At 33.1% G+C, this 15,729-nt stretch overlaps 1 protein-coding gene across 1 annotated transcript in view; it reads left to right on the top strand.

The window, feature by feature from the left end:
• Positions 1-15,729, top strand: part of TMPRSS15 (transmembrane serine protease 15) — a gene marked incomplete at its 3' end in the record, with an annotated part of 51,539 nt that overhangs the window by 20,681 nt on the left and 15,129 nt on the right. Inside the window, exons 11-19 of the mRNA XM_029085406.1 lie at positions 1,231-1,340; positions 2,786-2,923; positions 4,045-4,194; positions 6,548-6,650; positions 7,119-7,269; positions 8,453-8,594; positions 12,845-12,934; positions 14,061-14,186; positions 14,660-14,791. Of these exons, the coding sequence (XP_028941239.1) occupies positions 1,231-1,340; positions 2,786-2,923; positions 4,045-4,194; positions 6,548-6,650; positions 7,119-7,269; positions 8,453-8,594; positions 12,845-12,934; positions 14,061-14,186; positions 14,660-14,791 (1,142 nt within the window). The remainder of the gene's footprint in view (positions 1-1,230; positions 1,341-2,785; positions 2,924-4,044; positions 4,195-6,547; positions 6,651-7,118; positions 7,270-8,452; positions 8,595-12,844; positions 12,935-14,060; positions 14,187-14,659; positions 14,792-15,729) is intronic.

Below are 15,729 nucleotides of genomic sequence, written 5' to 3'. Positions count from 1 at the left end.
ACAGAATTGTTTCTATGAGGGAATCTTTTGGGTTTTCCAGTAACCAATGAGAGTAATTTTGTCCTGTTATTTTTATTATCCCTATAAAAAATGTGTTAAAAGTCACCCTATAACACATCCAAAATTATATTTCTTCTTCCTTTCTTTGTCTATAAAGATTTTCTCATTACATTTAGCAAAAGCTTTTCCATTTTCACCCCATTTAACTCCTCCTTAAATTAAGATGTAATTTCTTCTTCTTTTAAAACTAAGAGCAGTTTTCTCAATATTTCCCTGAAAAATTACCTTGCAACTGTATGTTTTACTCTTTTCAAATCAAGGATATTTTTTTCCTATGAAGAAATATATAACAAACAAACAACAAAAAAGGAAATGTTCAAATATATACTTCATGCTTATTTACTAATTGGTACTGATAAGCAGAATCAGATTGTTGTTGAAATACAATCATTGAGTCTCTTAATTCTAGAAAACAACAAATAGTGGTATCGAAAGCTAAACCGATTGTATTAGTAGAGTTTTAGAATTTGGACTATCATTTATGTTTAGTGGAAAAGCAATGGGAAAACTACTGAAATACAGATTTCTGAACGAACATAACTGCAAAAAAAAAAAAAAAAAAAAAAAAACAGCATTTGTTACACTTTAGTTAAAGTGACTTTTGCTATTAAAATTACTAGATAATGCTTAGGTTTGATAACATGTCCCCAAACAATGGGTTTGAGATCCTCAAATCTTCATGCAAATCCTGTTTTTCTCATAAGCAACATTGTTTTGGACTTTCAGAAGTTAGATTATGATATCTCTTTATTCATATTGATACAATGATACTACTCCTTTGACTTTGGGAAGTCTGCCTGAGCAGCGAGTTGTTATCTATTAGTAACATGTATTAAAAAGTAACTGTAAATTAATGAGATGCAGTGGGAGGATGGGGGGGGAACAACCACAAAAAACTATTCAGCTGAATATCAGATCCTAGAGTTTAGAAGATTCAGTTCCTAAAATATACTTAACTCCAGTGAGTAAAGGATAACTTGTTACAAAAGGCTTATGCCCTATTCCTTTTGCAATTTTACAAACTAGAAATTAACCAAATAGGTAATCTTAATTGATATAATTTCACTTTGTTTCTGAACTTAACATCTTTCAAGCATGCAATTAATTTACTGTAGTCAAAAAAAGATTACTAGAACATGACTTTCAGGTTTTCTTGTCTTATTATCTTAGAGTGCCTCAAGGGTTATCCATTAAACTGAACTTCACTTCTTTTGTTACACAACAATATGCGGACAATTTAAATATTTTTGAAGGTATAGGACAAAAAAAGATTTTAAGAGGTAAGGTTATTTTTTTGCTAATATTACTTTTCCATTAATAAAATGTAAGTGGTAAAATAAGTGGTTTGAAGTTAAAAAAAATTGCCTGTATATGTTTAAGTGGAAGAATGTATCTGTGTAAAATTTTCCCTGTTAGACAATTGAACTCAATGTACTTATCTACTCTTATGAAGTGACCAAATAAATGCTTCCCTAATACATAAAGAAATATCTACTTTTTTTTAAGATCTTATTTGAACAATCTTGATAACTTGACTATAGACATGGTCTTGTGGGTTATGTTTTATTGAAATATATTATTAGAAGATCCTGTAATATCACACATGGTGACATAAAAGGAAAGCATCTAAACTGAAGCTAGGGAGAAGTACTACAGTATTCCCTGAAATTCATTACAAGCATGGCATTGCTTTCCTCAGACCTTGAAATACTGATATACTTTATCTCTGTGTCTACACTCTGTTCTGGAAAACTGGGATTCTGTCCATTGTCTTTTCTTAATAATTTGGCACTTTTTCAAATATATAGTCTCAGAAGTAGGTGAATAGCTCCTCCTCAGAAAAGCAAAGTCTATCAGTGCAAAATTGGACAAGGAATTCAGAACAGAAAGAGTGGAGGCAAAAGCTTTCACAGAACAGTGAAACAGGGTTTTCTTTATCCTGAATGTAGTTGCTAATCTAACTGTTGTTGCCTGGCACCATATCAGGTTTAGATGGAGAAGCAACTGTTTTACTGTATGATGACTTGTATCAATCCTTTCATTTCCCACATATGGAATTTATGTGAGTAAATTTAAAATAATTTAGAATTTAAAGTAAAAATTTAGTTACATTGCATCACAGAATCATAGAACTGCCCAGGTTGGAAGAGACCTCAAAAGAACCTCTGTTCCAACCTTTCATGGAAAAGGGAGCCTAGATGAGATTATCTAGCACTCTGCCTAATTGCTTCTTGGAACACTGCAGTTGTTCCTGTGCTATGTGCTTCCATGCATACATCACAAAATGAAATTTCAAAGTAATTTCGTAGTTTCCTTACTCTTTGAATATCTGTAAGTGTAAGTGCTAATTACTAAACTGTGAGAATAAGTGCATATACTAAAAATATATAGTAAATACTCTGATCTAGAGTTTTAGAGTGCATATCTGTAGATTCTGAGACTATTTACAGCATCATAAGCATGGTTATGAACATTATAGTGTAGAAAATGTGTACAAGAGGCATTTCTCCACTAGCTGATATCCATGCAGAATACTTATATGGCAGCCAAACAGCTAAATGCCTTCATGGTTTAAAGCTGTTGTAGGCAGGATCACAGTACAAGAGAGAAAGTATTCTTTAAAACTCAAAAAACTAATCCACTGTATTTCCGTGACAGCACTAGAGATTTTAATGTGCATAAGACTGTTTTCTCTTTGATGATATTATTCTTTATTTGTTCTCAGCATCTCTGTCAGGGACTAATCCTGAGACAATTTACATTTTTTCACATGAGGCTACAGCACAATTTATATCCGATTATTCTGAAAATTACAATGGCTTTAACGCAATTTACACTACATTTAATGCAAGTGAACTAAACAGTAAGTGTTATTTCTGCGTGTGTGTGTCTGTGTATGTATGTTTGTTTGTTATCTCAAAAGATTGGTGAAATTCTATTCTCAGTTTGACTAAATGGAGATGTACACAGGTGTACAGGCCTGTATCTAGCAGTAAGGTAATGACTTGCAGTTATCTCCTAAAATAAAAGAGTAAACTCTGGCCATATCTTAATCAGATTCCTCTCAAACAGATTTTTCTCTAATGATTCACTGTTGAATCACTGACACTAATTATTTTTCAGTGATATCTTGACAGTACTTGCTCTCCAGAGTTTCTGATGTCCTAACTCATTGCCACAAGTAGTAGTCCCAGATGGTAAAACTAACATTCAGGAAAATAACTGCTTCAGTAAATATTTTCCAGTATTTGAATATCTGGAAAAAGTCCAGATGCAGCAAATCTACAGTGTCAACAAAATGCAGAAATATGACTCATACATTGATGTTCTTCAGCAGTTGGAAAAAAATTTAGATATAGATTGGGCAAGTGATGGCTTCTTCAGCTGCTAAATTTTGAGTAGGATGTGAATGGGGAATGTGACTGGGAAGGGATATGCTGCAGGAATCATCCAGAGTGCCAGCAAATTCTTGCCATGCTGAAGCCCTTACTAGGGGCTGACCTACACTTCAAGGCACCATGAAAAAACACGGAGCAAAATATTAGGGGAAGAAAAGTCATGAGGATGTTGCACCAAATATATGTGAGCAAAGAAAGAGCAAAGGAGAAGGGCAAGGAACGGGGCATCTGCGGTGCATCTGTGGTGCATCTGTGGTGCAGAGAGCAGGGTTAGCCCTTGATGTTAGCTATGCAAGGGGTCCTCCCTCATTCCCCCACCACATTCCTGGTCAATGTTCAAAAAAGAAGGTTGATGAATGAGAGCAAGAGCATAAAGGGCCACCTTCACTGATAGTGTTTTGTTAACAAGTACAAATGATACATTTAATTGAGTAATTGTGTTGTGTAGAAGAGGAAATTGAGTCACAGTGGGCTATAGTTTTCAAATATTTAAAAATTTACATTGTTTGTCACTCATTCTTACGTAATTCTGAGAAAACACTTAATGTCTCTGTCATTTTTATTTACTAAAGGTTCTTATTCACAGATTATGAGAAGATCAATTGCACTTTTGAAGATGGCTTTTGTTACTGGATACAAGATTTAGATGATGATTCAAACTGGGAGAGAATTCAGGGCCCTACCTTTCCCTTTATGAGTGGTCCTGATTTTGATCATACATTTGGCAACGTGTCAGGTAAGATCAAATACAAATTGCTTTTACGTTAAAGGAAAAGCTTGATTTAGCTTACATTATACCACTGTACAATGGATTCTTCATAATGGTATTATTGGGATGTAATTTTATTCTGACACAAAAATGAGTCAAGGCTACCAGACGAAATGTTTTATGCTACTGATCGCCATCTTGTGGAAATATATCAAAACTAAAATAAGAAATAAAGGAATATATAAAATGATTGAAATGTGAGGTATTGAAAAGTTTCAATGCTATTAATATACCAAAGTGCCTTACCTGAGAAATAAATTTCTATTATGCAAAAGTGTTATAGGTCGAATAACAGTATGTTTACCTTAAGGAAAAACAAGTATATTTACATTTTAGGGACATTACTCCTGTTTCATCCCTATCTACTGGTGATATCCTCATGGTTGTCACAGGATAATTTGATTTAACACAAAGTTGACCTGCAGGGTACATAGCTATATAGGGCACCTGTGTTCCCAGTTAGAATCATGCACCAAATACACTAATTTTCAACATGAATTCAAAACACACAAACACTACAACAACTGCTATAGCAAAACAACTTAATTGGAGCAGTGATCACATCAATTGTGGGTTTTAATTAAAGAGACAATACAGATAGGAATCAGATTTTGAATGTGCATAATAATTTCTTATCCCAGAATTAGACTCCAAAAGTTTTGTTCTGCTTCAACAGGAAAACTAAACAATATCTTTCTCAACTGATTTGTCAGTCCAGCTAAAACTAACTAACATAATCTGGAATTTGCAATGGTTATATGTATTCTATGCAAAATGTATACAGAACTTAATCAGTGACAAATAACTGGAAAAATTGTGAACTATTCTGACAGAATTTACTCCCAGGAAAAGAAAAATATTATTCAGCACATTACTGGATAGAAATTATTCACGTCTCTCTGAGTAAATGCACATTTTCTAAATAATCTTCAGAACACCATTTTTTCTTCCCACTTGACTCCTAGAATACAAATCAGATGAAAGAATATAAAATTTGTTTAATAAAACACTTGACAATGACTTCCAGCTCTCTTGAAAATGCTAATTTTAGTTGTTCTCTGTTTCACTGTGCTAAATCTAAGTTGACATATGTAGTATTGCTATATGCAATGTTGCTATTGTATTGAATATTCAAATTCTATGATCTGCATTTGAAGTAAAAATGTGAGCTGCATCATTAATATCTAGCTATTGCATACATTCAATGAGACAGCGTATTTTTGTTTTGCTGCTCTTGAAAAGCAAAGGACTTTATACATACTCAACAATTGATTCTGAATGCTTAGAGAATTGATGAAAGAGAGAACTGTCACTCTGACTATATGAAGAGCTTTTCTGAAAAAGAATGCTGTGATCATTTTCTTAAAACTAGATACCATGTTTATTTTAATACATACTTTCTAAGTCAACACAGGAAATGAAAAGCCTGATTCAGATTTCAGACTGATTTTCAGGTACTTTAACCTCCGATATAAAAAAGATAGATAGCTAATCTAGAAGTATAAGTAACAGAATAGAGTATATATAATTTAAACTATATAATTATATTTATATTTATTTGTAGATTCTATGAATATAATATTTGAATATATAGGTATTAGACAGATGGAATAAAATCCAAGATTACAGTTATTATTTCAGTAAAGCAAGGATTTTATTTTGAGACTTTTAACTCTACATAATTTTGCTTTTCTTGTGACAATGTGACAAATCACAGTGCTTCTTTAGGCTGGCCTCACATTATATTTCCATATGGCAGCAAGAAGTCCGAATTCCTAGCTTCAAGGAATTAAAGTTAAAAACCCAGCTTCCCCAAAAAATATATTTCTCTTGTTTATAATGCTGGCCCTTGCTATAAAATATTCATGTAGTAATTCTCTCACCTCCATCAGCATGCAACCCATATTTCCCATTATTATGTGGATAAAAATTATAAAAAAGTTAGGAAATTTTTCTTCAAAATCAGAAGCAATATCAAACAGGAAGGTGTTTCTATAAACTAAATAGAAATTGCCCAGGTGAATCACTGTCTTCACTAAATAAAAGGCAGATCTCCCACTGACTTCAAAAGGGATAGTTTCCCATTTCCTATCTAGTTCTGAGGAGTGTCCAACAAGCTTAAAATCTCATTTTAATATGTCATTGATTGATGACTATAACTTGGTGTAATCATTCACATTTAGTGTGTCAGGAATCTTACAACTCAAGCAACATTATCTGTTCTTGATATTATTTTTAACATAAAAACTCTAATTTTTTTAAAAAAGAAAAAACAAAACTCTAATTCAGTACTGACTAAAATGTGCTCATTATCTTGTAGGATTTTATATTTCAACACCCATAGGACTTGGATTTGGAGAAGAGAGGGTCCGGATTCTGAGTTTGCCTTTGATCTCTTCTGATCCATCTTGTTTAAGCTTTTGGTATTCTTGCATAATTCCTAAACATAGATTTTTGTTTAATTATAAAATCAAATAGCTTGCTTTCATAAGTAATATTAATCCAAGTCAGTGTGCCAGCACTACAAGCCTACTTCTGTTTGAATTTCCATCATCAGTTTCAACTCCAGGGCTGAAACTTTGAGTTTTACAGTTAGCTTTAATGTATATTCTTTTTCACCCCGCATCCAATATTCATTTCTATACAGAAATTATATTAAGACTCCCTGAAATATATTTTTGTCATGAAGTTTAATGAGAAATCTGCAGAAAACATAGCAATGTACCAAGTAAATCTTCCAGGCGTAATATAAATATACAATTAATTTTATTTTCATGCTCACTGCAAATCAGTCCTAATTCCATAAAACTATTTATAAAATTAAAAGATCTATATTTTTCATTAATTTTAACTTTGTTTTAATAATATCAAAATTGCTCTCCCCCCTCTAGGTATTTCATGTACAGTACTAATGTGTACCGTTTAAGAGTTAGTGTAAGTAATGAGCATGGTTTGGAAAAAATCATTTTCCAGAAAGAAGGAAATTATGGAAACTACTGGAATTATGGACAAGTAACTTTAAATGAAACATCTCATTTTAAGGTTTGTTAAACTTCTAGTTCTTTCTAAAATTTATTTTAGCTAAACTGATAGCAGAGTTTTCTGCCAAATGAACCCAATTATCCACAGCTCTACAGATTATATCTAGTACTACTTACTAATGCATGTCATCAATTAAATGTTAGCATGTAGAAGACTGGAGTCTCCATTTGAATTGTCACATCCCCCTTCCCTGATCTGGAATTTAAAGTATTATTATTGTAGAAAATAGGAAACCTTAACATTGTCATGGGACAATCAATGTTATCATGAAAGACAGCTTTCCACAAAACAAGGGTGTTCAAAGCCTATCAAAATCTGATGTGGAGTTTAAAATCTTGATAGTGAGCGTAATATGAAGCACCTAGCCATAAGAATATTTCATTTCAATCATTTCAGGTTCTGAAGCAGTATTTTCACTAAATAATTACAGAATAATTCACTGGAAGTGTGTTCCAGATGGAAATGTATTTGGTGCCACATGGTTAACAAAGTGACTTATCTGTAAACAGAAGGAGAAAACTTATGCTAGACAATTCCTTCAGCAACTCACCATTAAAAACAATTTCTTTTTATAGGTATTTGGGGTGGCTTGTCCTGCTATAATAGTTTTGATTGATGCAAAAGCACTGCCAGAAAGATGTATTTAACCATCTGAGGAACTAAATGCATATGTGACTTGAGTGCATCAGATTTCCAACAAATGTGTGGTTAATGATGGCAGAAAGAGTGCTATACCTAGCTGTATTTCACCAGCATAAATTCCTTGATAGGAGAATTACTTTTAATATTTGCATATTAAAGCATAATAACAAACAAATCAGATTAATTTCAATTTTTCATCAAGATATGTCATTAAATCAGAATTTTGGACTGATGAGTGATATAGAATTTGTGTTTCAAAAATTACATGTATTTATATATACCAAGTAAAGTCATTGAATAGTTTTAAATCATGATCATCAATTATATGAAGAAGTTCCTGCATTCTTTAGAATGATCCACTCGGTTCACATTGTGCTGTTTTGTTTTGCAAGGAATCCTGTTTCATCCTTAATTCCCTCCTCCTCTGAGTGTAGCACCAGTGTAGATTACAGTGGATATAAGAGCATTCAATGGTCCAACATAGGAAGCTGAAAAATGTTTCATTAAATTGTAAATTTATTTTTTTTTTCATGAACTTCAGGTTATTTTTGATGCCTTTAAAAAGCGTGGTCCCAGTGACATTGCCTTGGATGACATTGGCTTGATAAAGGGAAAGTGTAATGAAAGTATTTATGTAGAGCCAACTGTTATTCCACCTGTTACTACTGTCCCTTCAGTTCCCAGTAAGTAAACACTAAAACTACTGTTGATTGCTTTTTCATATGATTATATTTGTGTATGAGTGATTCAGAATTTTCAACCTTCAGTTTTATAAAAATCTCTCTTCAGCATTATAAAATTATCTTCAGGATAAAATACTAGGGATCAAGTTCCCTGCTCAAGGCTCCATTAATAGCAACAGAACTGGCAGATTCGCAGCTTAAGCTAATGTATGTTCAAAAACTTGGAGAGTGGAGAATAATGAAAGAATTCTAAATTTCTCTAAAATCTTTATTTAGTAAAGCTTCTAGGAAGTCACTGAAGAGGAGGAAAGAAGAAAGTGAAGGAAGATTATAATCTCTATATTTGAAATTATATGCAATGTAGCAGGGGAATAAGAAAAAGAGCAAAGTCACATAAAAATATCACTAGAGGTTTCAATAGTAAAAATTCACCAAGCTCTGAGAACACGTGCACACTGAAAAATCCCATGTTTAGGGGAGTTAATGTATAATAGTGCCAGAATGGTTCAAGAATGGAGCACAATCAGTATGAAGGTCTGATACCCAAAAAGGAGGTATTCTCTGGAACAAGAGTCACAATGAATAAGTTCTTTCCAAGGTGCATTTGGCTATATTGTTATTCCTACTATCTCTGATTACATTAAAAAGGAAAAAAGAAAGCAATATTTGCTTTGAAAAAAATTTAAATGTGGAAACAGAAGGGAGAGAAGGACTGTTAGCAGTTCTGATTTCAGAGTAAATGAGTGAAAGGACTCTTCCCACTTTTGTTTCCACATTTTTGTGATCTTCTCAAAGTAGAAGTTAATGAAACATTAAATGTCTCTACCTATAGCACATATGCACTTCTCCAGACAGGTTTTACAGCTTGATCCAGCCCCATGACACTGCAGTCTTTTAGAGGAAAGCAGAGAGATATAAGCTTCCTCAAAACATTTCAGTTTGACAGAGCAAATTAGAAGAAACTCACTGAGAAAAATATGAAAAAAAAAAAAAAACAACAACCCTGTAGCATCATTATAAATCTGGAAAATTTATATAAAACAATGGAGAAAGATGGTCTATGATGTTAAACAGGTCCACGCACATTCAAAGGAAAAACTGGTACAAATATGAATAAAGCTTGTGGAAAAAAATAATTAAAATATCTGATAGGGCTTTGTAATTTATTGTGAAAGAGGCACAAACTTTTCATTAAAAAAAGAGATTCCTACAAAAGCCTTATTCACAGATGCCTTTAAATCATTAAAACAGTGACTATGTTCCAGAATTGCCTCCTATTAGATTTGCTTTCACTTATAAAGCACACCTAGTGGCTCTCTTGACAGCATACAGTAAATAAAAATGATCTAAAATTTAAATAATAGAAAAAGACTGCTTGCATTGTATTCATGTTGAAACACTATGTACTAATATTGTCATTCTATCAAATCTATCACCTCTAAATCTATTGCATGAGTGTAAGTAAGAAAACAAAACTTTCTAAATATAAGAGTAAAATTCAGTTTTAGAGCTCCATCCTGAGATGGTGAAGTTCAACAAGATGTCTCTGTCAGCAAAATTAAATTTTAATAACACTAGTAATTTCAGTCATAATTTACCAAAGGGAGTTTTGATTGCAGTTTTCACTATAAAGTAATACTGTGGAGAGATACTGATGTCTGCCACCTCCAGCCACTTTTCGGGTGCTGTGGGTAAACACACCTCACAAGTTAGCATCAGTCTAATGATTAGTTGTTGAACAACCCTGCGGTAAATAGTAGATGAGTGCTGCTGTCAAAACACCAAAGAAATGTCATTCAAACTATAGATATCTGCCCAAAATATGGTGATAAAGTTTTAATATTTGGAAAAAAAAAAGGAAGTGGTCATGTGGTGTAAAGCTCCTGGTGAAACAGCTTAGAGAGGATCCATGCTGTCCTTCAATATAATACAAAAGCACATTCTAAGCTGTCACTAGGGAAAAACTAACTTGTTTGCATAACTTTGTTGAGGCATGCTATGTAGACGCTGTCTGTAACCTGCTGAAAAAAAGTGAATGTTATCAATCATCTTTAAAGAAGTATGAAATTACTTTGATGGATGCAGTGCAAGCTTACCAACACTAACGGTTTCATTACAAATGTCATGACTGTAAACAAGAGATGAAAGATTTTGAGCTGAGCCAATTTCTTTTGCTAGACTTAGAGCTTCAGTGAGAGGCACTGGTATCATTCACAGTGCGACAAAAGCTCACTGAAAAGTCAAACAAATTTTTTGATGGTGGGATAGGGAAGCTGGGTTTGCTTTTGCCTTTTGCACAAGACTATCAGTTTACACTTTCATCTAAAAAAAGATTGCTTTAATCTTCATATTCATTTATAATCTGTCTTTTAACACAAAAAACGTTGTGGAAATTACAGTGTACCTTCCATACTTAAGATGTGTATGTCAATATAAATTAAAGTTTTGGCCAAAGCACAGAGGAATTTTATCAATAGGTCATCGTAATTTTCTACAGTGTTGAGAAAATAATCTTCTTATGCTCAGTGAAAGGACCAAGATTATTGGTATTAATTGCTATTTAGTTCTCTAATAAGATACAGCTATATAAAAAACTCCATATAAATTTGTGTTTAAAGATCACTGGAAATTTTTTAAATGTTTTTCCACACATGAGTAAAATCAATTACTCCTATCATTTTTTCCATGCAAAAGAAAGATCCTTACTAATGTGTATTGCATATGGTCAACACTAGATCAGATTTCCTCATAAATTGCCCCTGTTCTGCTATTAAGAAAGTTGGTTTTGCTCTGCTCATATCATCAGATAATACTGGCTAAGAGTCACACAGTCTTCATGCAGCTTTACAACAGTTGTGTGCCTGTATGTATGTTCCAAAACCATAATGTCCCACTAAAAAAGCCAACGTAATCTTTATTTGTTATTAATAGTACTTACAGAAGTTAGTCCTCATTGTAAGCCATATAATTGAAGCATAATATACTTGTAAGTTCATGTGATTGATTGCTAACACTTCCTTTTCCTTTCAGAGACTTCAGTGTTTCTTGCCAGGAATGATTTGGTGAAATAGAAAGTTCTGTAAGATGGTCGTCTTGAGAAAGTTCAAATCTCTCTTGTATTTAGTGGAGCTTCTTCCCAGTGGGATTCAATGGGCAAACTCAGCAGGACTTCTTACAGATTATGCAGTCCTCAACCAAGTGGCTCAGAATATGCAATACTGACAGACATAACGAAACGCAATATTTGAGCCATAAGGGGTGGTGAGGGGCAGTGTTAAAATTTAGCCAAAGTCTGAAAGTTAAAAAAAAAATCAATTTTAATTTAAAGAATAAAATCACAACAAAACAAAATACTAAAGTAGATTTAATCTACCTTCTTTTTCCTGGAGCAGGTGAAGGAGCATTGCTTACTTTTGAATAAAATAATTGCGAACAACAGAAGTGAGAAAACACTAAAGTTTTTTCTGATGGTACAGCTGAAATGAAAATAAATAGTGTTTCTCAGTATGAAGTAAAGTTTTGGAATATGAAGCTGACACATTTCATATGTAAACCACCATCTAAACTATATATTGAAAGAGAATATTCAATATGTACAGTTACCTATGTCTACGTGTGTAAGCGTGTGTATGTGTGTGTATACATATCTACAATATTTGCTTTTACATACATTTTATTAATTTTTTTACATAAATGCATATACATATTTATGATAAAGACCTTTGTTATTAGAGCAGTTGTTACAAGGAAAAAGCAAATAGCTACTTTTACCATTTGCAAGGTTTAACTGTAAAATTTTTTAGGGTCCTGAAGAAATTTTAAAAAACCGAAACAGTGTAAGGGGTTTCTTGCTACAAAGTTTATTTGCTACGTAACAAAATGGGCTTATACTTCAGTATCTGTGCTAATGCTGCAAAAAGATCAATCAGCTAATAAGCAAGGCATACAAGCTAAGTGCATAAATAGATTATATGGGGGTGCAGGGCTTTCCTCCCTTTCTTTGACATTTTCTAGCTTTTATATTAATGTACTAATAAATTATACAATTGACTGTACCACATTTTTTCTTCATATTTTCTGTCATGTGTTCAAGCTTTATACCGATGGCACTGTAACAGAACCCTTACAGTGATGAAGTTAGCTTGAATACCCTCATCATAAAATTACTTTCTCCAAATTGTCTTTGCTACAATGGATTACAAAAGTAAGACAATAGGCTAATTACATTTTTGAAATGTTTTCTTTTTCAGCTGACTGTGGAGGGCCAGTTGAACTATGGGAGCCAAACAGTACATTCAGCTCTGAAAACTTTCCAAACAATTACCCTAATCGAGCTTTTTGTAAGTGATTCTTCTCCAAGTCTTTAGGAAAAATGTAGCCATATAAAAGTAAAGATACTAAATCTTTATCCCAAGTCAGATGCTGACAAGCAAAAAAGATATAAGCTATGTACAGTTGGATCTTCTAACTGAAGTCTATATGGCATTTAGCAGAAGCTAAGGAATCATATGTTATGCCAGGTTAATATCATCATCTCATCTATTAAATAGTTAATCTTTTATAGGGGCAAAGAATGTGTGTATGCATTTTGCAAGTGATCCTCTCCTTATTGAACCTTTCCCAACATAAAAGTGGAAGGTGCTAGCCAAGTGAAACCACCACATCGTTATTCTACTGATGTTACTTGATTTAGATTAAGCTAGAGCTGGCAAAAGGGGAAATGTTTCAAGGTGATCTACTATGTGCTGTTGCTGGGTGAAGCAAGGGAGAGAACTTTGTCACTCCTTCTTAATGAAATTTTAATTATTTAGTACTTCAGCCTCATCTGAAGAATTGTGTTGGGATGCTAATCACAAAAGTTGCGATTTTGTGTTTCTGCCCCACTTGAGATATGGCTCCAGGTGTTAATTTCACAAGTTCCCAAATGAGATTCCCTCTAGTGAGAAAATACTTTTCATTTTATGAACAGATTTAAAAACACTTGGTATTTTTACTTTCTTTACAAGATTTCCATAGTTTCCACACTTACATAGATTAAATATGATAAAGCACAGGCTAAACAGAAGCAAATACTTCTTCTCTAAAAACACATCTACCTTGAAAGACAGGCTTCTGTGACTGATTATAGAAATTATATTACTATCAAATAAGACTTAAGTGACAGGACCCTTTTTCACAGTTACAAAATAATTAGCTTTGGTACTTTAGGGAAACTCATAGTTGTCATGAATGGTAAAAAATGCACATGTGTATGTCTTAGGAGCCTAAATTCAGTTTTCAAAAGTGTTTTAAAAAATGAAAGTCAAGTGAATTTTGGATCTTTACAACATATGTTGCTTTTAAAGATAAGGTTCTGAATAGTTTAGCAGAGACATTTTTTCCCCAAAATCCTTCAACATAAAAATGACACAGTAAATATAGAAACTGAAAACATTATTTTTGTGTATGTGTGTTACTATTTTCTAGGTGTGTGGTACTTAAATGCTGAAAAGGGAAAAAACATTCAACTTCATTTTCAGGTTTTTGATCTGGAAAATATTAATGATGTAGTTGAAGTCAGAGATGGCAGAGGACCAAATTCCTTACTTTTGGGCAAGTAACAGCATTGGATACTAAAATGAATGTAATCAGACAGCTGGAGTAAACTGATGGAAATAATATAAAGGAAAATAATTCTCTCTGATTTCATTATACATTTCTTCACAGTCTGGAGTCTCAGAAATTAGGAGGAAAACTTGAGAAAGCATACTGTATATGACATCACATTTCCCAAATATTTGTACACACTCAGCTTTCTATGCAATCCAAATGAAATTAACTTCTCAATAAATAAGATTGCTCATATGTGTGGACAAATAGAAGGATAATCTCTTAGTCAAACCTTATTTTTCTATATGGATTTGTCAAATTTGGGGTTGAGCTTTGATCATTGCAGTCTGATAGCAGTTAGGTTTGAGGGAATAACTGTATTAATGGGATAGCAGTATTTGCTTTTGAACCCAAAACATTTTGAAACACATAAGAACAAAATAGCTTAAATGTATTCATGTTCTCCTGGAGAATAGCTGTCTATACAGGACAAGACCCATTGCCAGATGTCTTCTCTACAACAAACCAGATGACAGTAATCCTCCTTACTGACAAGTCTGTAACAAAGAAGGGATTTCTTGCAAACTTTACTACTGGCTACCATCTAGGTAAACATATGAACCCTTGTATTTAAGAACTTATACTACTGGTCAAATATATTTCAGAAAAAGTGGAGAGTGGAAGGTGACTCACAGCCCTTGATCAACAGAAATATGAAAAAGTTCAAGAGAAAAAACCTTTCAGTTACTTACCTGTACTTTATGTTTTCTAGCATGAAAAGTGGTGGTTTTGTTGCCTTAGTGTAATTGGACTAAGGTCTGTATTATCTGAAAATTTGTATGATATTATGAGCAAAACTGTCTCAGTATTTTGACCAAAAACTATTTGAATGTTAAGAGGGCAAATATGAACTATTCCCTATACAAGCCCCAGAAAAAAACACCACTTTTCTACTCATTTGAGAGTGTCATTAATGTATGTTTAAATGCATTTGTAAAATATTTATTATCCATCACATCCACTAGAAGAGAAAAATGAATATGATAAGTCTGATTAATGTTTGCAATATGGTCCTTCTTGCATCTTTAAAACTTTGGTCCTTAGCATGTGAAGGATAATAACAGTTAATATTTTAAATATTTGGACAGCAGTGTTTCTGGTCTCAGCCAGTCCTCTTCTGAAAGGCTCCTGGTTTTGTTGGGGACTGCAATTAGATTTTTCATTCATATAAGTCATTTCACAATCATCTCTCTAAAAACATGAAAAAAGGACCCATGTAGTTGAAGTCAGAGATGGCAGAGGACCAAATTCCTTACTTTTGGGCAGGTAACAGCATTGGATACTAAAATGAATGTAATCAGACAGCTGGAGTAAACTGATGGAACAGCAATATGCTTACCAGGACAAATACTTATGCTAACTCTAGGCCAAATCTTGACAGAATTAATTAGAGGCTTTGTATTACTTCTGTGGAAATCTGACAGCAGAAAAAAGATAAAAAAAAAGCAGTATGTATTCAGTGATGTGTGAAGTACCATTTGTTTGC

The sequence above is a fragment of the Antrostomus carolinensis genome, unplaced genomic scaffold, assembly GCF_000700745.2.
Source record: "Antrostomus carolinensis isolate BGI_N321 unplaced genomic scaffold, ASM70074v2 scaffold10566, whole genome shotgun sequence".
Classification (NCBI taxonomy): Eukaryota; Metazoa; Chordata; class Aves; order Caprimulgiformes; family Caprimulgidae; genus Antrostomus; species Antrostomus carolinensis.
This window is presented reverse-complemented; position numbering and strand designations above follow the sequence as displayed.